This window comes from Triturus cristatus, chromosome 1_2 (assembly GCF_964204655.1).
Source record: "Triturus cristatus chromosome 1_2, aTriCri1.1, whole genome shotgun sequence".
Lineage (NCBI taxonomy): Eukaryota > Metazoa > Chordata > Amphibia > Caudata > Salamandridae > Triturus > Triturus cristatus.
Window position 1 is genome coordinate 900,851,843 of NC_140580.1, and position 23,862 is coordinate 900,875,704.

At 41.8% G+C, this 23,862-nt stretch overlaps 1 protein-coding gene across 1 annotated transcript in view; it reads left to right on the forward strand.

Moving 5' to 3' along the window:
• Positions 1-4,746: 4,746 nt before the first annotated feature.
• Positions 4,747-23,862, forward strand: part of TAS1R3 (taste 1 receptor member 3) — a 73,534-nt gene continuing 54,418 nt past the window's right edge. The window contains exons 1-2 of the mRNA XM_085624101.1: positions 4,747-4,931; positions 15,847-16,147. Coding sequence (XP_085480227.1) covers positions 4,747-4,931; positions 15,847-16,147 — 486 coding nt within the window. The remainder of the gene's footprint in view (positions 4,932-15,846; positions 16,148-23,862) is intronic.

A 23,862-nucleotide genomic window follows, 5' to 3' on the forward strand; every position in this document is an offset into this window, starting at 1 on the left:
TTTGTGACGTGTGTCGGTAGAAAGTGCTCTTATGAGCATAGTGTAGTTTATTATCATTGGAATATCTCACATCCTACTACACATCTTTATTGTGTTGCATATGTGCACAATGGTGTACCTACTGTGTACTGTTAGGTGTAATGTAAGTGGCCTGAAGTTAGAGATGCTTGCTGAGATGAGTACGGTGAGCTGCAACTGAATGGCATATTTGTTTTGTCTTTGATGTATGTGCAATGTGATATATAGCATGGGTACTTTTGAATGTTTGTCCTTCATTAGTGGTGCGTGCTGATGGAAGCTCTGGTGTATCCATCCATAGACATATATGTGTGGTTATAGATATTTGTGGCATGCTCTGCCTATAGTGTTACATTTACTACTCAGGTGTGTAGTGGGAGCAGTGGACACAGCACTAAAATATGTTGTTACTTAGGTGAGATGACTGTCAATTCTGTGAGATCTACATTTTTATAAAGCTGTTAAATTAATTCTAAGCAATATCTAGACACAATCATTCTGTTGATGTGTTTGAGGACACATTTCTTTCTTTTATTTTTGCTTTAAAAATAGCAAATCACATTCAGTCAAATGCAATGCCCATGGGAATTTCAGTGCATTTGCAAAATGCTCTGCTTATTTGTTTTGTCACATTTATGGCATCTCGTGGTAACTTGTCTGTGAGTGTCTTGTTGAGTGAAGCATTATCCAGTGTCAGTCATGTTGAGAATGTGGCAAGCCTTTCTTTTTGAGCACTATAGTATTTTACACATATCGTGTTTGTAGTATAACTGAAGTTTGAAGTAAGTCAAGCAATCTTTAAGGCCTCTTAGAAATTGTAAAGCATCCAATGATGAAAGAAATGGTCATTGTGAGCTTACCAGTGGTGTGTTACTGGGAAAGCAGCCATGTAGTTATGGCTAAGAATCACTTTCTATTCAAAAAGGCCCTTTTTATTAACTAATAATGTTTGTGTCATTTCTCAAATCTGCACAAATTTAGCAAACAGATCAAATCTTAGAATGCAAAGATTTATGCAGATGCATCTGGGATGGAGGTAAAGAACAGTTAAAAAAGAAGCATTTGATATGTTAGCTCAATAGGAATTTATGTTTTCTGCTAGAGCAAAATTTGCAGAACAGCACTGCACCAGACTTAGCATGAAACTAGAACTCTCCTTCATTAGGGCATTTTTGAGGTTTGCTATAGATCCATTTCGTAGTACTTGAGATAGTTCTGCTACACAGATGTTATTGAACTTCGAAGGGTTAAATTACAGAGCTGTCTTGGAAGGTGAAAGGATGTTTTGAGGTACTTATAAATGTAGCACCGTTTGGCCAAACTACATTAAATTTGGCAGACACACAGCATGTTTAGCAGGTCCTTGTACTTCAAGCTTGTGCATCTCTGTTAAAGGAAACAGAAATAAAGTATGATCAAAAATGGTTCATTTGCTAATTATGTAGGTGCCTTTTGAAATATCTGCATGAATTTATGCAGCTAGTAGAGAAATGTCATCAAGGAATGCCAAGTTTTGTGCAAATCTGTCAAGGTGGGATAGTGTTAGAAAAGGTGTCATTTAAGCTTTCATTTGCTTTCTTTTGTGGTGTTTGATGGACCGGCACTAAACCTGAGAGTGCAGAGTTAAAGGGAGGAGGGTTCAAAGGGTGTTCATATTCTCACAACTTCAAATGCTTTGATTTACTAACAATTCTGGTTCTGTTTAAAGAATCTACATGAAACATGAGCTGTAGTAATTGGGCCTCGTGTGCTTCTCCTCAAATTTATGCAGAGAATCAAACACGCTAAATTGATTAGCAAGTTAACAATTTTATGACTCCGCTCTTAAGTTCTGAGCCACTTGACGAATCTGCATGAAATTTGGCACACAATGGGAAAGTTAGACAAGGTCTTTTATGGCAGGATTTGCATTGATCCACCTATCGGTAAAAAGGTTATTACAAATCAAAGGTTTTATGATGACCGCATGCCTTTAAATTATTTCTCCTACTGATGGATCTGCAGGAACTGGACATCCCCAAAGTAAGCTAAGCCTACAAAGGCTCTGTCAAATTTCCTACATATTCTTCTGTGTGAAATCAGAAATAAAAATGTTTATTGTAATGTAGTACAGAGACAGCGACTATGCTGCTATGGTTAAGAATTGCTTTTAATTTAAAGAGATTATTTGGTACGCTAATTCTTTGGTGCTACTTGACAAATTGGCACAAAGTTTGAAACAAACCACATCAGACTTAGGGCCTAATTTAGATCTCGGCAGACGGGTTACTCCATACCAACGGTGATGGATATCCCGTCCACAAAAATATAAATCCTATAGGACATAATGGAATTTATATTTTGGCGAATGAGATATCCGCCACCATTGTGACGGAGTAACCCGTCCGCCGAGACCTAAATCAGGCCCTAAGTTTTGGCAAATTATGTTTTATAAAATTAAAGTGGGGGATCAAAAAAGAAGCATTTTCATTTATGTTGTGTAATTCAAAATTTCGCCTTATCATAATTGTAATTGCTGCAGTAGTTCAAGTTCAAAGAAACTTTATTCAGTTCTCAGATATAAAACCATAAAAGTTATATATCAGCAATAGTTCATAAATTCACATAAAACCATAAACAGATTAATGCGTAAATACAGAAACAGAATTGCTGCAGTAATCTTTTCGCTCAGTGCTAGCAAAGGCTAATAAATTGAGCCCATCATCTAGCATAATACATATTAAACGATAGAATAGCTTGCATACTACTGAACGATTATATTGTTCTATCAATTGTGTACTGCATCTCAGAAGCTGTTTTGTTTTGGTTTCATCACATGATCTGTATTAGAGCCCTGTCTATGAAAACAGATAAATTAGCTTTCTGTTCTTCTATGCTTTAGCTTAATGCTCAGGATGTGCAACCCAGTGTACATGCGCTTTACTAGTACCGTTTAACATAACATAACAGACTATTTTCTTTTTGCTAATAAACATTTTTAAACTTCAATGCGGCAAAAGGGCGAATGTCTTTGTCATGCTTTCTTAGGAATTATTTTCTCTGCTACAACAGAACTGCTACGTTGCATGAGAGGGAGACAGCAGAAATGCACCACATCTACTAAGATAGGGCACACTTCTGCTGTCTCTTAGAATGGGCGCACTGTGTGCTGTCTAGTGCCAACACAGGATCCTTGGCACCATTACAGGGAGGATTATTTTAATGCAGGAATGGGTTATCTTCCCACATAGAAGCAATTTCCACTTTCTATGCATGCTGCAAAATTCAGCATGCATAGAAAGAGGAAGTAATGAAGAGAAATAAAGATATTTCTCCTCCTTATGCCTGCATCAGAGAGGTATGGCTTTTTGGCGCAGTCCCAGGCTTACTCACCTTAGTAAATCTGGGATTGCGTCAAAATCCAAGGGTGTATACATAGAAATGCCCATGGTCCACCCATGAAATTCCTCTCCATCATAAAGTAATGCAAGGCAGCGCTACATGCTGTGTTACTTTATATGTACTAAAGAACACAAAGCCGCACAAAGTGACTTTGTGTGTCTTCGTAAATGCCAAAAAGGATTTTGCATTGGGGCTGCATCATAAAAGTGATGCAACTCCAATGCGAAACCTTAGAAACTCTGGACCCAAAGCTTCACACAGAATATAGCCTTTTAGTAGTTTGATGTAAATCCATTCAGTAATTTTTGAGACATTTGCATCACAAAAAGTGTAAGACGGACTTTGAAGGCTTAAAATATAGAAATATCTTGTCCATCAATCTGTGATCCCTTTGCAGAGGATCCAGTATTGCAGAGAATTTGTGGGGTTAAATTAGGAAAAGTAAAAAAATCCAATTGGACAAAAAAACATGTTTGTTGTCGGCTGGAATCTTGTCTTGTCAGCCAATGCCTGAGAACTGTTGGTTGCAGGGGAGTGGGAGCAGAGTTATTATTAAAGATGTTCTTTGAGATCTCATCAGTGAATCCATCAATGATGTCATTTAAGATGTCATTAGTAATATCATGGGTCAGTGTATGACCAGTGCATGATAGGTCCTCGAGTTATAGCTTGCATAGCTAACCATAACTGGTGAATTTCATCATTTTTTCAACTGAAAACCTTAACCCAGTTTCAATTTAAAAATTATAGGTTTTCATAACATTTTTTAGAGTGGTGTAAAGTAATAGTAGTATTAAAAGCAGAGGCAACCATACCTGTAGGATGCAGGTCTTAGTGATTGATAAAATATGCTACCCACCACCAAAACTCAAAACTTGGATCTTTTTCTGTAGGTCTGATGGCTGCCTTGTTCCCTGACACCAGGGGCACTTCCATCTTATTTGATACAAGGACTAAGTGGTCTGTGTGGGTAGAGGTATGACACAAACATTTACACCATCACCTATACCAACATGGCCACTATATCCTGTGATGCTCCCTTAGTCACCCCATCCTCCAACAAATCTGTCGCAGGTGATATTTTGCTTTCATCAGACCAACGGCTTCCTGAAAAGTGCCACTAAATACACAACAGGCCCATTTGCATGTCCCTTAGTAAAGAATTTGAATACAGCATGAGGAGCACTTGCTATGCATTTCTTGAACTTTGCAAAACAAATGACTTGTGTGAATTTGCCACATTCGAGATAAGAGGAATGATCATGCTTTAGCGAAGGAACCTCCAGGTCTCGATAGGCACTCGTGAAGCAGTCTCCAGGAGGTGGCCCATACTCTCTAACAGGGGCAATGAGGATCCTGGCCTACCTGCTGTGCCTGAACTTTCTGGGCTCTAGAGCATCTGGGAACTTCTGCTCCACCTCCCTGTTCCAGGCCGATGGGCGCTTCATGATTGGAGGTTTGTTCAGTTTTGGAACCAGCACAGTGGGAGACTTGGCAGAACGTTCCAAGCCTGAGCTGCTGCAGTGTGGGAGGTAAGAGACCTACCTTCATGAATAGTTCACTGACCGGGATCTGATATATGCATCATTTAACATTGCAGGAATCTTCTGTTTCTCACTCAGGCGTTATTACCTCAGTTGTTACAGTACCACTACGATTTCAGTAATAATGTTACCGCACTTGGTAATCAAGATATTACAGTAAACCTACAATTAAATGGTGATTAAGGGCGTTATTTGGATCTCGGTGGATGGAATACTCCGTCACAAACGTGATATATTTCAATCTCCATAGGGTATAATGGGATCGTAATACGACGGGTGGAGTATTCCCCTCCGCCAAGATCTAAATTAGGTCCTAAGAACCTCATTACAAAATGTGTGGAATAGGGTGCCCTCATTGCCACTGTCCCGCAGTTTGGGCCGATATTTACCAGACCCGATATAATCTAACTCCGCTGCGTCTGAAATGATATTGTCTGATAAATATCTTCCAGTTCCAAGTCTGTCCCCTGCTAATGGGGGCTAACATGCAGATTTTGGTGTTTCATGCACCAAAAGGCGCATGCCACGTAAATTATCAAGCATTTCTCCACCAATACATTTCAGTAGGTTTGACCTGCCGAAATCTATTGTTGGGGGAGGGGTATTTCGGGCATGCAGTCTAAGGTACCAAACTCCGACTGGTGATACCAGAGGTAAAAGGAGTTACTGCACATATTGCAATTAAATGACCAGTTGGACATGAAGGCCCATGTGTAGCGAATATTACCTATTTCATGTTTTCGACAGGAATATGAGGCATAACACGCAGAATCACTTTTTACACCGAATTCTGCATGTTTTGTCTTTTTTGCATGCCTTTTCCCTCATACAGGCAGACAGGTTTGACCTGCCAGAATTTATCCGGGGACGCCTGCGAGGCTGTGACGTTGAAATGAAGCCCTTAAGTTGTCATGAGGGCCTGGCTGTTTTCCTTCATTTAAAGGTGCAGCGACCACACAAGTTGATTGCTGATACTTAGTGCCACGGATTTCCACAGCAAGCAAGTGCTATCACCACATTTATAAGGAGTAGAAGGGGCTATGTAAATGCAATTACAATGCAATACAGTATTTTAATGCTGTTAATATGGCTTTTTCCTAAACACAAAATTCGAGTTGAGTGAATAGAAAATCACTTCCCACAGATGTAGTGGGATTTCTCCTAGTTCCCACTGCCTATAAGAGAGACTCAGAGTTCTGGCTTTAAACACAACACATTTTCTGTTCATATTTAGAAAGAAACAGAGAGCAATAGGGAGAAATAGTGTTGCAAGCAGAGCAGGAGGATAGACAAAGAAATACGTTCTGAGAATAGAAGACGTGAGAGGCAGAAATAAAGAGAGCGGTACAACGACAGTAGTGCCGGACTGGCCGTAGCGGGCACTGGGCGTTTCCCCGGTGGGCTGGAAGGGTGGGACCGGTTTTGGACTGGTGAGAGCTGTTTTTTGTTAGTGGGGGCCGGTTTTGCAGCCGCTTTGTTCCCGCCAATGCCCTCTGCCCCCCCTCGGGCCGCTCGAACTGAAGTGCCAGGGCCGGTTTGCGATCCCAGTCTGGCCCTGAGTTACGAATGATATAGAGAGAGACAAAGGGACACAAAAACGATTGAGTGAGACAATGAGCACGAAGTAGAGAGAAGAGGAAGACAGCAAAAAGGAGAAAAGAGACACAGTAAATTAGTGTTTGTTTGCATGCATAACTATGCAGAAGTAAGTACATTTGAGTTGGGTCCAGCAAGAGGTAATTTAGGGGCCTATTACAATATTGGGCAGTCAGACCGCCGACCGATGTCTGACTGCCAAGTTACGATCTGACTGCCGTGGTGGTCGGTTAGTGTTTTTTTCACTGCAGCTTGTGCTGTGGCCCAGGAAAAGGGCCGCAGCACAAGCCGCAGTGGAAAAAAGCACTTTTTGCACATCCATGCAGTGTGCCAGGCACCATGTGGTGCCTGTCACAAGGTGCATGGATGTGTGGGGGGCACTACATGTGCCCCCAGGGCCACTTCAAAGTGGCTCATGGGGAACCGGGGCCCTGCTTGGGGCCCCCAAAGTCTGTTTTTGACAGCCTTTTCATGGCAGTCAGACTGCCATCTTAAGGCAGTTGGAAAGGGACATCGTAATCCTTACGCTGGTGCCTGCGCAGGCACCGCTCCCATGTAAGAGATATGATTAGGACCACTGCCACGACTGGATTCTAGATCCTGTCAGAGGCTGCGGTCTTTCTCCCCTACCTCTGGCGTCCGACTGCCTGCATTTAAATACAGCCGTCGAACCTATGGCCTGTCGGTGGTGGTCTGCCCGACATTGTAATCAGGCCCTCGGGCGTGGCAAGTGCTATATTATTATTAGCATTAATAATTAATTAGTACTGCTATTACTATTTCTTAATAATGATGATAATTACAACAGTAATAATAATCATTATAAGAATATTATTAATATTAGTCATATATTTTTACAATGACACTGGTGGTTTTTCATACTAATAGAAACGTGCTATATTTATATTATGTTATGTTTATAAAGTATGCTTACACAGAGGCTCAGGACGCTAAGAAAAGACAGATGCAGGTTTACGGACTAATAATAAGTATGTATATTAAGAATGACAAAACCCTCAAACATGCCAGGGAATACACCTTTAAAAGAGGGATGAAATGCACGTGCGTCAAACACAGAAAACAAAGGAGAAAAGGCAACCAAACAGTCTGTCAGTCAGTTATTGGTTAAAGAGCCTGCAGTATGAAATTCTTGCAAACACTTCTTTGTTCTCAAATTCATAGGTAAAAGGCAGCTGCTGTGATTGATTGACCGCCTAGGTCCTCATTACAGTGGACAGGTTTATTTCCATATGTATGGTAAAACACCAGTTACCTTCTGCATCAAAGCGCTTTCCAGCGAGCAGTGGTGTAGCTAGAGCTTCTGGCGCCCGGGGCTATCCCTCAGATTGGCGCCCATGGCATTTAGCGGGGGTACGTATTTGCTCTGAAATTTGTTTGCCAACCTACAGGATGTATACTTTACTCAATCAAACTTGACTCCCGGCCTTATCTGTGATGGTAATGGGCCAACCGCATTTCTACCACAGAACCTTTGGTTTATTTCTATTTCTTTCCTTTAATATATAACAAAATGGATTCAGATATCCTATGCCAATTTTTTGCTTTTATTCTACATGTCCTCTTTCAGGGAATAGCCCACGCTCCTTTATACTCTCACTATGATGGTGTTACTCTTTCTATGGGTTTCCCAAAAAATGATTGCTTTATTCTTACATCAGCTTTAATAATATTCGACTTTTCGGTGTAAAGGATTTGTTCCCATGTTCAACCAATGAACGGGACCATCATCAGGACAGAAGAAGTGAATTAGGACTCGTGTATGAAGGAAGGTTTAATACTTTGTTATATGACTAAACGCCCATTAATATCTTGGCAATGGGGAAGCAGAACACTGTCCTCTTCAAACCATACAGAGTCAAGCAATGATAGGAGCAAACTGCTGCAGCTAACGATACCAACCAAACCTATTCCCGATTTCGCTGCTGCTGAAACTAGAGGCACTTGGTCTGAGGTAGTTGGGAATGGAGCCCTGTCAAAAGAACTCTTTTGGGGTAATGTTCAGGGGCAGTTCTAAACCCCAAAATGAGGAGGTGCATCGCTCACCAAAGATCCTTTCCTTCCCTTATAACAACCGTTTTTAGCTCTTACCTCAGGCTCGGTCATGTGTAGAGTCCACAGTGGTGGCAGGGCCCCTACCGTAGGGGTTGTTCTGCTGCAAATCCCCCAGCACTCCCATAGCTGCCAAGGTTTCAGATTGCTAAGTGTGACATTTTCAGAATTTCAGTGTAATTATGAGTGACATTTCAACTATTAGGGACACTATCTCCGTCACCACTGACCAGAGTCACCCCACCGGCGAGTTAAGTGCGGGTGCAGGGTATCGCGGTTCACTCAGGTCACAGAGACAGCTTCACTCCGTCCACAAAAGTACCTGCATTCCTAGTTGTAAGAAAGTGCACTGTGTAGTTGAATTGATTGCCAGCCCATCACCGTGGCTGCTACGACTCTTAACGCTGCAGCTGCATGATTCTTTCTCGCTCAACCCTGAGCAAACACAGTCTCAGATGCGGTCGGTGGGGAGTCAGGTCCGGTTATGGATACCGAGTGCCAGCAGCTCTCTGCCATATTGCCGGGGCAGAAGTGTGTGCCACTGCAGGTAAGCAAAAGGCAACGGGGGTCAAGTCTGTGATGTCGCAGGATACTGTGGCGTGGCGAGAGCTGGTTACCATTCCCCTTCAGCACTTACACAAGGGCAGACTATAAAAACATTAGGAGTGCTGCCCCGACCCCGCTCCTATCTCAGGAGGCAGTAGTAAATTAAAGAGTGCCTGGCTCGGCTCACAATGTAGTCACTAGTGACGTTCTAGCCACGTGGTTTCGGGTGCCTGACGCACAGATCACACCACGGCAGGCCTGTCACGGAGAGCCATCCAATGCTGCTCTTTTGAGGGACGCTGCTGACCAGTGTGAACTTCTGTTACAGGGCACAGGCAGGCAGGTGATCATGACCGCGCCACAGCTGCTGCTAACTTATAACACTAATACCATAGCCAACGAAAAAGCCAATAAATGATACAGATTATACAGGCACCAGAGCCTGATGTAGTGTATGTCACATCCTGAAGCTCTAGATTTCCAATCATCTTCTCCATTTTCAGCTACATTGCATAACGAGGTGTGTTACTGAAGACTACAGGGTTCAGTTTCCTGCATAGTGGCACACCTCTGCACTTTCCGAGTGTCACATGACATGCAGGGGTCTTAAAGTCTCCCTTCTTCACCTGTCTCAGCCACCTTGCTGCTGTGTCCTGCAGTCTGCCACTTCAGAGCCCCAGGTGAGACACCAAACAAAGCACTCTCCCTTGACTGCCTACTGACAGCCTTACAGCCACAGACAAAAGCAGCTCATAGAGGCCTGGCATCAAAGCACTGCTGCTTTGAAAAACATGACCTCTCTATTTTATGTTTATTCAGCGCGTCTAATGAGCACAGGGAATAAGTAACCCAGCAACACCTACAAAAGGATTTATCAAAGCCCATTATGTTTTAAAGTTACAGGTTCAAATACGCTAAAAAAAATAAACAAAATTGCCATTTTGTGGTCAGGAAAAACTGTCAATCTACTAGTAAAGTGAGTTTTGGAAGGATGCGAATATATATTCTGACATGCCATTGCCAAGGTGCTGCAAAGCATTTTGGGGTAGGGATTTTGGGAAGTATCCTGGCTGGCTCTTGGAGCCACTAGGCTATGTGGACAGTGGAGGGCTTTGAATTTGATCCTTGCATTCCCTGGCAGCCGATGCGGAGCTTTCAGGGCTGGGTGGTGGTGGTGGTGGTAAGTTCAACACGCACAAAAGGGTTATTCATTAGCAAACCGAGGAACCGGGGGCATGCGTGACCCTCGCCCTACCGCCAGTACCATCTCTGCAGTTCGGGTTGGCTGCTCCTTCCAAAGGAATTGAAGTTGTTTATTTGCGAACACCGCCGAGTTCCACAAACCTGCACGAAATATAGCTGTATTTCTTTTTCCCTTTTACTTACAAAGAGGTCATGTTGTAGTAAAATTGTTTGGGGTGATCTAGAAGTCCCACTTCCCATTTTACATCCCATGGTTGTTTCCTCATGACGTGGAGACACAACCTCGCAAATAACCACGTTTGTGCGCTACTGTAAATGTATCTCGGCCACGGCGCCTAGGTTTAGTCTTGGACTTACACAACCTGCGCTGGATTTATGGACGGCGGGAAGAAATGCTCCTAAGAAGAATTAGTTTTGATAATTTTGAAAAGTTTTCACCTGCAGATAATTCAATAGAAAAGCATCGATTACCATAGGAAATTAACTTTTAGAAGCCCCTGTGACTCGTGTTTAATGCATAAAACTGTAAAACCACTGAATGTATTGACAGCAATACACAAATGTTCTTGTCTCTGGGTCAAGTCTGGTGTAATCACAGCAGTAGTGCGGGTCGACAGAAGTGTGTATGTGTGTAATTGTATATATATATGTCTCCGAGTGTTAGTTTATACCTCATAGGAGCATAAGGGATGATGTACATTCCTCCATAATTTACTAAAGTGACGTCAGGCCTGTGAATGGCGTCCGTCTCTAAATATACTGCCATGCTTCCATGCTGGCAGGCTGAGGGAAGCAAAGCCGACAAGGGTCCGATGGGTTAAATGCATTCACAGGGCTCTGACACTACTGTCCCGCCACGGGCCACCAGTGCAGTGAGGCTGCCGCCCCAAAAATAGTGCCGCCTGGACCGCTCCCACCGCCCCCCCCTAGCTACGCTGGTGCCAGCGAGTAGCACGCTATCCGGAACCCAAAAAGAATTAGTGGTGGATTAGTATAGTGAAATTTGAATCCATTTGATTGGTGGACATGTGAGTCTGTTAGATGGATTGAAAAGGATAAAGGGGGGATAGAAAGGGAAGAGTCTATAAAGTGCTTATTGGGAGATCATAGTAATAAGATGAGGTTTTGGATGAGTCAAAGGAGGGATAGGTGAGGGAAGAATTTAGAAGAGGTGTTTGGGAGATCATAGTATTAAAATGAGGTTTCGGGTGATCCAAGGAAGGCTAGAGGAGGTAAGAGTCAAGAAAGGGTTATTTTGGAGATCATAGTAGTATAATGAGGCTTGGGATGAGTCAGAGAGTGGAGGTAGAGGATATATTGAGAGAGGTATAGGGTGAAATATAGGTTAGTGCATTGGAGAGAGTCAAAGTTTTTTTTGTTACAGTAGGAGTACAGTAATAAATATATAGATACATAAGTACATATTATACATAATAATATCAGGAAATACACATTTCTAGATACATATATATTTAATCACATTAAATGTTTATATACACAGGGACATGCTGCACATTTGTGCTTGAGTATGGAGGTTATGTAGAAAAGAGCCAACTCTTGAGTAGTCTTCTGAAGATAAGCTGTGGATCTTATGTTTGGTGGTAATGAATTCCATAGTTTGGCTGCAAGAACAGAGAAAGATGTGCCACCTATGGTGTTTTTCTTGTACGGTGGGATTTTGTGGTGAGGTGCCAATATGGAGCAGAGGTTCCTTTGTTGAATGTCTATGGTGATTTTATTCCTCATGAATCACGGTCCTGTTCCATGAATTGCTTTGCGGGTAATGCAAAGCAGCTTGAATGTGGATCTAATGGCAACCGGTAGCCAATGTAGGGCCCTCAAGGCAGGGGAGATGTGGGCATGTGGCTTTACATGTAGGAGTAGTCTGGCAGCAGAGTTCTGAATCAGTTGTAGTCATTTCATAGTTGGTAAAGATGATCCGTGGTAGAGGCCATTGGCGTAATCAAGTTTAGTGCAAGAGAGATAGTGACTTGTACCTTGTGTGGAAATCCCAGGTAGGGAAAGATGTGTTGCAGAATTTTCATGGTAATGAAGCTTGATCTTGCAAATTTGTCCACTTGGGCATTCATTGATAACTTGGAGTCCATGATAATTCCAAGGTTTCTTAGATCCTTAGGAGGTGGTCTCAGATCGTCAGGCCAGGCGCAAAATGGGTCATAATTTTTCCAATCGCCACATGTGACTATTTACATTTTGGAAGCATTCAATTTGAGATGGTTCCATGTCATCCACTGATTATTGGCTCTGAAGCAACTGAAGTTTTGTGAGTTTCCAATGTCTTTGTGGCTTTTCAGTTTAAGGAGAATTTGTGTGTCATCTGCATAGTTATAGCATGTGAGCTGAAATTCATTGATGATTGCGGGAAATGACGTCATATAGATGTTGAAGAGCATGGGTGAGATGATAGAGCCTTGAGGGATCCCTGCTTTTGTGAAGTAGATCAGAATGGATGGCCATACCTACCCGCTGGTAATTGTGTTTGGGGTAGTCATTACCTTACCTTCTTTCATATGTTGGAATGAGGGACAGCATGTGAAATCGGAGTTTGCATACACGATTGCCACAGATTTGTCCTGGTTCTGACATTTTGTCCATTTGCAAATTTCACTGGGTCTTACCTGGTGAAATATGCATGTTTAAAAATATGAGGTCTGTGTACATTTCACAAAACTAGTAATGTCGAATCAGGATGCTAGTGGTACCCACTTCACCATTACCATCCAACATGTAATGATGGCCGTAGGCATTGATTTTCACACCCAGAAGCAAAACATATAACTTTCACTCTCGAAGAGAGGTGTTATTTTTAGACTCCCAAAAGGCATGTATAGTTATACTATGGAGATATAAGCTTTTGACACTTAACTCTTATTTTCACTCTTCTAGTGAGATGTAATTCAGCTGCATAGAGATGTGTAATTTCACCAAGTCTTGTTTATCCACATTCACAGAGTAGGGTCTTGTTCACACTCTTAGTTCATCAGTCTAGTTGCGCTAGAGACTGAGCCACATTTTTCCTTCTCATCGCTTCTGCCAGCTCTTTCAATCTGCTGTCACGCTCCTTGTGTTACGGTTCTGAACTGTACTTTCATGCTTAATAATGAATTCCTCTTTCTTCTGCAGCACACATTGAAAGAGGGATATGCCTCTCAGGACTGTTTTTGTATAGGAATGTGCCCCTTCCAGCACAAAAACAATCCTGCATGCAACGAAGGCACCCTTGCAACATAGTGTGTTGGCACTAGGCTGCAAAAAGGGTGCCAGTGCAAGGAAAAGGGCAGGAATGTGTTATATTCCTGCCCTTTCTGTCACACGGTGCAGCGCAGCAAGGTGACTTGCTGCACTGCACTGCGTGTCAAGTTCGTAAGCAGGCCCCTTAGCGTATGGTGTAGTATGGAGAAAAGAACCATGAGGCCGAATCAAGACTAGCCACCTCAAGTGTTCCACAATCCCAGCATTTGTGAACAATGGCGCTCGGGTCCTAAGAAAAGCATTGAGTTCCTTTCAGTAATGTATTTTAAACAATGACCTGCTGTTCTGTGGCCAATAACCCCCAAAATTGAAACAGCTTGACCAGTGAAGACTCCTCCGCTGAAGCAGATGAGCGTCTCCCCACTGTTCTTCAGCAGTGTGGATAAAGGAAAAATAAAATGATAACTCGTCGCCGAGTACGGGGAGGAGTGGTGGGCACTCTGTAAGTGAGCATGAATGTTTGGCTGGCTTTCTTGGGCCAACCAAACCGTCATGCGCACTTTGAATGCTCTCCACCCAGGATGCTTTGCAGCCTGGGTGGAGAACACGCCCAGGCTTCCACTCCACATCTGAGCGCCGAACCGCAGCGCTCAGACCAATCCCAGCGTTGAATTGCAACATTGTGATTGGCTATGGGGAGCCTCGGTGCTTTCTGGGTGCTTTGTTCCTGTACGGTGGAGGAACACGGCGAAACGTGGGGAGGAGGTAAGTTTTTTCTTTTCTTTACCCCCGCTCCCTCCACACTCCACCCTGCCACCCCCGATCTGTGCCAGCCGCCCCTGAGCTTGACCGAATAGCCATAGGTATATTTTACATGGAGACCACTTTGTAACACTTTCTGCTGGCAAAGTCCCCTCCACATCTCCCGCTGTCTACAAAGTCCTAGACAACTCCTTTGGCACATACCTGTGTGGTCACCACATTCCACGGTGCCCATGGTTCCTATATCTATGTAAACAGTTCCTTGTTGCAATCCAAGCACTGACACTTTCATTCACATTATCAGTGTCAGACTAGTCACCCAGTTCACATGTGAGAACCGCCATTGATACTACGTGCTCAAGTACTTTAAATGAAATTTGAACTCACCTTTCTTTGCGATTCACAAATGTATTTCCACTCATAATCTGATTTACTCATCAATACATTATACTGGTATGATGCGGTTTCACATCAGTGTTGTCACAAGGTGAGTGTTGGGCACTCTAAGGAGCTTAAGCCTACCTAAGAATGCAAACACTCATATACTGGCAAATGGGTAGTTATTCACAGACTTTAGCAAGCACAATCTACCCCTGAATACAGTCTGAGATTTACTCCTGTCAAAGGCAGAAGTAAGTTCTTATTCTGGGTCAGAATAGGGAGGCATAACCCCAATATTAGTAGGTTGTTGAACAGGGGGTTTATCCAAAGGGAAACAGTTTTCTTTGTAGAGAACCCTAAAACAGCAAAAACAAATGTGCTTATGCGTTATTTTTACAACTGCATGAATGTATTCATGTTACATTACGTATGTGTAAAAACAGTACTCCTGGAAAGCAGTGACAGCTGCAGTTTCCCAGGAGTACTCCTAGGATTCTTTGAAAATTCCCCAAAAGTGGTAATGTAATTCCAAATGTTACTCCTAACTTAGGAGCAAGAAGTACATTTCTGGCTTTTTTGTAAATCATGCCTCATTGGTCACTCTAGACACCAGTTTATTTAGAAAAAAAGATTTACACTGAGGAATCACCAGATATATCCAAATTGATGATGGGCGAGCAGCAATAGAAAACTACTTAAAGCCATGTCGCCTCAGCAGGGAGCATGAAACCTTCATACTCACATAGTAAACTACCCAATGGCCTGACTCGCAGTCCGTAATAATATGGCGGAAGCAATTCTACTGCTCGATTATTGTCGGGATTTATCACTGCCAACCGAAATAAGACAATGTCCATTACCACAGAACTCTAAATCGGAGATGATGACTATAGACGTCATAGGGATGTTAACATTTAAGCAAACAAGACAGAGAGGAGCAATGACAGTAGGAAGTCAAAGGTAAAGATATATATTGTATGATGTTGTATAGCTCTGAAAAGAGGGGAAAGGGCGACAGCCTAGAAGAGGCACACAGTCCTCACATGTTGACAGAGTCTATATGAAATTGTTTCCACATGTGGATTTTTCCCCGCAATACTAATAAATATTCACCTATGTGTTTATTCCGCAGTTTTTATGATATGGGATTTGTGTTTGCTCTTGCAATGAGATTTACCATTGAAGAGATCAACAACTCAACCTCTCTACTGCCGGGAGTGCAGCTGGGCTATGAGATCTACGACACCTGCTTCGAGCCTCTGGTGGCCATGCAGCCCACCATGTTATTTCTCACCAGGCAGAACAGCACCGGCGTAGATGTCGACTGCAACTACACAGACTATGACACCCGGGTGATTGCAGTGGTGGGGCCCATGACATCAGCAATGTCCATGATCATGGGCAAACTGTTCAGCTTCTTCAAAGTCCCACAGGTAGAGATCGGTGTTTGCTGACGTGTCTTTTGAAGAAGAAAAAAGTAGTAATGCCAGCAACTTAGAGATGCTGTAACCTGCAACAAAGCAGAGGCCAGCCACCTGGCTTGCTGGTAATGTCAAGTGCAACACTGCAACCATGCTGGAGGGTCAGCTGTTTGGCCTACTGAGAATGAAAATTGTGATCTGGTCTAGGAGTTAGTTGGTAATGTAACCAATCACCAAGCTGTACAATGGCTTCAGGAGCAGAGAAGGGAGAGAGTACATGAGCTGGAGTAGAGGGTCATCTAGGAGGAGCAGAGAGCCCATGACCTGGTGGTCCTTAAGTTGTGACCTTCTGTTGCAATTTGGCCCATATGTATACTTCAGTGAAAAGAGAAGGGACGGCTCCTCTTTTGAAGGCTTCAATTCCCAGCTCTAATTCCCAAAGATTATAACACTTTATAAATATTTTATAAAAATCACACCAATGCTTTTGTAGAAGAGGAGGACATCCATGGGAGTTTATCTGTTTTCAAGACTGCTTGTAACATCCAGAGAATTCCTCAGAGAGCCTTCACTTTAGAGTTGTATTATGACTTCATATTGGAGTGATAGTTCATACCTGGCTGCCTCTATTTTGTTTGTGAAATTGGTCAGTGGAAAATCAGAGTGATTGTGTGTCCCTGGTCAGTTGAGATGCACATTCCTTCAATTTCATGTTGGAGGGACAGGTATTGTTGTTTGCTGATGCCAGTCTCCATGGGATGGTATTACTGGTATAAGGGGAACTAGTTACTAACTGTGCCAAGGAATCCAATGCACACGGAGAGGATGCTAATATGGCATGGTGGTCAACAGTGGCAAAGACTGCTGAGCAGTTAAGTAGGATGAGCGTGTCTGTAGTCATTTTTGGATGTGATAATGAGGACGTTGTTCAGTTTCTTGAACAGCAGCGATCTCTGTGTGGCAACAGTCTGAAGCTGGATTGAAAGACATGTATAAGATGGTTGTCTGATAGACTATCGAGGACCAAAACATTGTGTGAACAATATTCCTGTCCTCGATATTCTTACCACAATATTTTGGCCACACAATATTTTATCTTTGTTACTTTGGCAATCATCCTACAAGATGGTTAGGATAGATTATGTCTTGTAATTGGATAAAAACTGCATTTCTTACTATTTTGCTGATTATTCTTCGGTGGGTGATGGGTTGTTAGTTGTTCAGATGCTTGATTTTAGGTAGTTTCCTTAAGCGGAGCAAGAATCTCCCCTGTTTTGAGAGTGTCTGGGAAGTTGCCTTCCATAAAAGACGTATTGGCTATTTTAGGGAGTGGCGCAAATCCTTCTCTGGTGTTAGACGTTACAACCGTAAATATGAGGATTTAGTCTTTAAAAATGACAGCCTTTTGAGCTTCTGTCAGGATGTCTAATGAGGTTTGTAATTGAATACATCTCAAAGGTGGACATTTGGGTATGTTGCATAGTGGCATGGGTGTCATAGTGATGGCTTGCTTATAGTTGTTGATACCTTGTTAGATGTGTTTGCACATGTCTGGTAAGCTGATTAAGGGTGGATCCAGCCTGATGTTGACTCAGTGATGGCTCTGAAGAGGGCTTAGCTTCTATTCGTGGCTTCTGTCATATGTTAACGGCTGGTTTTGGCTGCAGTGATGAGTTTTCTAAATGGTAAGTGTAGACGTTTCACCTCTGTTAAGTTGTACTGGAGTTGGCGTAATTGTGTTTGTGAATTGCGCCTTTGACCTTGGTGATTTTTCTTAAGAGAAGATTTCAGGATTGTGTCTTGTAATATCATTGGGACATTGAAATTGAGGTTGCCTTTCAGGATGTTTAAAAAATGAATGAGGGTGCTGATATTGTCTTTGCAGGGGACAGTTGAAAGGGCGATTATTATTTGCTTGAGTGGGATAAGAGGGGAACAAAAGGAGCAATATTTGACTGACTATAGCTGGTAGTCGTGTGGTATACCAAAAATAGGTTGGAAGCATATTGTTTTCAACTGTGTGTGCTGGAGCAGGCATTTGATTGAGATCATGGAAATGATGATCAGGCTGAGAGAGTTGGTCAGGATGTGTATTCAGTACTTGATGAGATGCATGTTTTTGAGGGTAGCTGAAGGGTCAGTAAGTGCTACTCAATTGTTTAAGTGAACGGGTGCCCTGAAAGGAGGAATTCTACTTGTGTTTTTGGCAGAAGTGTTGGTGATGAAATCAGTGATTTCCTTAAGGAAGTTTGTATGATTCCAGTGGTTTATAGATTAGCTAGAATATGGTTGTCTGAGAGGAAAAATGAGAGAGCGACAGGAGAGATATTTAAGTGAGGAGGGTAAAGTCAAGAGGGCATGTATATAGCAACGGTTTCCCTTCCATTACAGTTAAAAGTCTAATGTGTAGAATACAGTGCCTATGCGTCATTTAATCATCCGTGGCCATTTTGGTATTTTTTGCTTACATTTTATTAACTATACTTTAATTGGCAAAGCAAATAGTTTTTATTTTTATTATAAATAAGAGACATACTGGCTTTGGTAATGCCTGTTTTGCAAATCGATGCTTAACAGAAAATTGAAACTTTTTGCTACATAGCATAAATAATTTTTCAGATAAAAACGAGATCGAATATGCTTAGTATTTCATGTACAAGCAAACTATATTTATGAATGTAAAATTATCAAATCTACACACACAAGTGATGAGTCTGAAATGATGCAGAAGTCTAGACATGGGACTGTGCTTTCTCTCCTTTCAGCATATTTGTGTGCCATCCGAAGTGTAGGATTTTGTTGGTGTAATGGCGCACTTCACCGTAATGGTCCACTGCATGCACCCTATTAAAGTTAATTCTGGCACAGGATCTGCTTTGTCTTTGCAGCTTCTATTAATATTTTCCCTACTGTATAGAATGGAGGGCACAGCTAATGTATGCCTCATTAATATCAGTGGGAAGGGCTGTGTACATCTCATTGCATACACACCTTTACTGCTATGTCATCAATGCACCCAGTCCGTCCATTATGGGCATTCAACAAAATTATCGACTCAGTAATATCGTCTGACCACAATATTGTGACTACAAATATCAGGGACCAAAATGTTGAAGGCAAGTATACTGTGTATTACATTTTTTACTATAATATCAAAGTAAATTTTTCTTTTTTATTTTGATATAATTTTTTATTACGGTGTTTTATTCAATTGTAGTAAGATTTTATTTTATGTTATTAGATTTTTTTAAAATATTTTAAACTTTGAAATCATAGTAAAACAGTTAATAAACAATACACTCACCTTAAATATTTATTAAACTGGAGTTAGAATAGTTAATGTGACCCCCCACAAGTATACACTTTACCCAATGTTTGTTAGACTTGAGATAAAATAGTAAATATGACCCCCAATCCTCCCAGTGTTTGCATTTTTCCCAACGTTTGTTGGACAGAAGTTAGAATGGTACATCAGACTCCCCCCAACATATGTATTTTCCCCACAGTTTGTTAGACTGGAGTACAATAGGGAACCTAACTTCCCCAGTGTTTGTTGGATAGGAGTTAGAATATTAAATCTGACACAACCCCAAATATATGCATTCCTCAATGTTTTTTAAAGCTGGAGTTAGAATAATAATTTAGAACCCCTTCAATGGCTGCACTTTCTGCGACATTTCTAAAATTTGAGCTAGAATAAAAAATATAACCTCTCACAATGAAGGCACTTTTTCCAATGTTTTCTAGTCTGAAGTTCGAATACTTAATAGAGCCCTCAAATTATGCGTATTCCAATGTGTGCTAGAACTGGAGTTAGAATAGTATTTTCCCACATCAATTTATGCATTTTTCCCCTACATGTTAGATTGGACTTAGAATAGTAAATCTGATTCACACCTCCCTTCCACAGTGTACGTATTGTTCTCAATGGTTGTATGATTTTGTATTTACAGTAAAAAAAGAAAATTGTTTTTTATTTGTTTATTTTTTTATTTTTTATTGGCAATTTTCCCTATGTTTGCTAGAACAAAGCTAGAATACTACTACAAACTGTATTTGTTTATTTTTGTTATTTTGTATTGGAGTTTGGTTACTACTTTTAATTTCATTCCCTTAATCCCTCTGTAATTCTTGACCGTCGGGTCGCTGGCGTTGTGTGGGTGTCTTCAATTGCTTGGCAAGTACATTTGGAATATATGGTGGCCAGCTAGGGTCACGAAGACAACCCCACTGGAGTAGCGGACACAGAAGGAGATCGCCAGCAACCCAACGGGCAAGAATTACAGAGGGATTAAGGGAAGCGACACCCACTATGGACTCTTGAAATTGCCCAGGACTACACGAACCAGGGTGCTTTGCGGAAACACGTCCACTAGGGCGGGACCAAGATCACCAGTGAGAACATTGTGCACGCTTTCGTCTTCCCCAAAAACGCCATGCCATGAAGAAGGGACAAGTTCTCGAAACGCGTAGGCAAGTGGCGCTACACTACGCTGTGGGTTTCTCCCTGAGTCCGCTGCTGCCTCCCGAATAAACAAGGTTTAATCTAGCATTGTGTGGGTGTCTTCAATTGTTTGGCAAGTACATTTGGAATATATGGTGGCCAGCTAGGGTCACGAAGACAACCCCACTGCTCGTTGCAGGTCCGAGTGTCTCAATCTGGGGCACGTCATGCGGAACAACGCGCCTGTTCGAAGGGGCACCACTGGAGTTGCGGACGCAAAAGGGGATCGCCAGTGACCCGACGGGCAAGAATTACAGAGGGATTAAGTGAAACGGCACCCACTATGGACTCTTGAAATTGCCCAGGGTGCTTGCGGAAACACGCCCACTAGTGCGGGACCAAGATCAACTATATCACCTGTGAGAACATTGTGCACGCTTTCGTCTTCCCCAAAAATGCCATGCCATGAAGAAGGGACAAGTTTTCGAAATGCGTAGGCAAGTGGCGCTACACTACACTGTGGGGTTCTCCCTGAGTCCGCTGCTGCCTCCCGAATAAACAAGGTTTAATCTGGCGTTGTGTGGGTGTCCTCAATTGCTTGGCAAGTACATTTGGAATATATATATATATATATATATATATATATATATATATATATATATATATATATATATATTCTTAACACTCGTAAGCACACTTCCTGGGGGGAAATCACGAGCGCAGACCTCTTATCGTGCCAGCAGTTTTATTTATTTACAATCCCCATAACGGATGTCAGTATATATATATATATATATATATATATATACACATTATCTACTGGCGGTCGCCAGTAGATAGTTATAGTTAGGACCGTGTTTCCATAGGAAATCCGCAACATTCTATTTGGAATAACTTTGGCGCCGGTTGATGAATCCTCACCAAATTTTCAAAATAGGTGGGGCGCTCCGCTCCGCTCCTACCCTGAAAGTCTCGGGGGGATTCGTCAAGCGGGGGCTGAGAAAAAAGGGGGATCCCAAAACGCATTTTTCCCATGCAATTTTCCATAGGGACCTTTAGTCCAAGGTACAACCCAAACGGCTGAACAGAATTACTTGAAATTTGGCAAAGAGGTAGTCCTCAGGTCAGGGATGTGCCTTTTGCAGGTCTGGTGTCAATCTGTTCAGTAGTTCCTGAGAAAATCAAAAGTAAAATCATATATATATGTGGGCGGAGCCTAACCACACATCTCATCCTGAGATCTGATTGGCTGTCAGCACTTCATCCAAGAAGTGTTGGCAGCCATCTTGGGACCAATATACATGATAGCACCTCATTAAAAAGCATTGCAGTTAATCGAAGGTTTTAAGACTTTAGTTACATTATAAATCATTTGTTGATGGTACCATACTCATTTTAGGAATTGTGGTATGTTCTAAGGTGATTTCACCATGTGAAAAAGCCTTCTGCTGGGATATCATGATTGAGAGAAAAATATTTTCTCATGCTTTTCCCACAGAGGTTTGGAAGGTGATCTATAAGCTAAACTGAGAGCTTATTTTCTGTAAATTCACATTATCTTTCTCAGTCATGTGAGAATGAAGTCTGACATTCTCAGTAAAACATGTACATCCAACAAGGGCAGAGACTGTCAGTTGATTCCTTTGTGTTCTACTGCAGCTTCCCAGAGTGTTCCAAAGAACAACTAGAGCGCTAACAGTCCTACTTATGATAAACGTATGGCACACCTGAAGCCATCTTGCTTGGATTAAAGTGGTAACTCTTAAAACATTTAATTTAAAAAGGAACAAAATGAGGGGGTTCATTTTTCCATAAAAAGTATGATTAGTGCTGCAGAAAATCCTTTTCTATTTCATAAAAAAATTCTGACATGCAGACTGAAACATGCACTTTCAATACCAGCAGCAGTTTTCCCTGGTGAGCAGTAGCTTTACTACAGTGATCTAATGAGCAAAAAGAGTGCTAACATTCTGAATTTATGGCAAATGTGTGACACATCTGAATGCCTTCTTGATGGAATCAAAGTAAAAAACTGAAAGTATTTCCTACTGAGGAGACTGCAGTAAATGAGGAAATTAGGAAACTTCATAACAAATAAGTCTCCCAAGATGGCCACCAGACACAAAAGAGCCCAAATGTAGCCCAAATATCACCCAGATGTAGCCCAAGTATAGCCCAATGACAGAATGTCCCAGAGTGTTCTTAAAAACAACTAGAGCGCTTACTGTCTTCATTATGACAAAAGTATGGCAAACCTGAAGCCATCTTGATTGGAATAAACTGGTAACACTTAAAACATTTAATTTAAAAAGGAACACAATGAGGGGGTTCATTTTGCCATAGAAATTATGATTAATGCTGAAGAAAGAAAATGAGGGCACATTTTGACTTCTCAAATCCTCTTCTATTTCAAATGTGTGACATATCTGAGTACCTTCATGATGGAATCAAAGTAAAAAACTGAAAGTATTTCCTACTGAGGAGACTGCAGTACATGAGGAAATTAGGAAACTTCATAACAAATAAATCTCCCAAGATGGCCACCGGAGACAAAAGAGCCCAAATGTAGCCCAAAATCACCCAGATGTAGCCCAAATATAGCCCAATGACAAAAGTGTGCAAAACACTTATTATTTTGTGTTTTTGCAGTGTTATATAGTGCAGACTTGTCAGGTATTGGAGTGCTTTACATGAGCATTGGTTACATCACACAAGAACAAATTCATTTTGGTTGTAGACATGGGGAGACTAAGTGATTTGACCAGAATCACAGAATGTCGAGCTGAAGCAGAAACTCCAACCTGGTTCCCCAGTTGCAAAGTCTGCAGTTCTGGAAGTAACACCACATCCTCTCCCCTAAGTGCAACATTTAATCAAGTGGTCAACTGGATAAAAAAACATAAAGATAACAAATAATTTAAAAGTGCTTTGTCGCTATTTGAAAACTCAGAAAATATGTCCTTATTTTAGTCTTTTAGAGCACTAACCATAATTTTGATGCCAATAAGACCCTCTCATATATGTAATTTCTAAAGGAAATGCTCTAGGTATTACAGTTTTGATTACATCAAGATGACTTCAGGCGTTCCACACTTTTGTAATAAATATAGAATGTTAGAAATCTAGTTGTTCATACTGTTGAGAGGCAGAGGCCAGGGGCATGGACTCTGAAAATTGAAGGCAGGTAGGAGGGTGCAAAGGCAACAATTTAACCACACTGAGCAGGCAGGAAGGGCTGTGGCAGCACAACAGACTATGGAGGGCAGTGGAAAGGGGGGCAGGG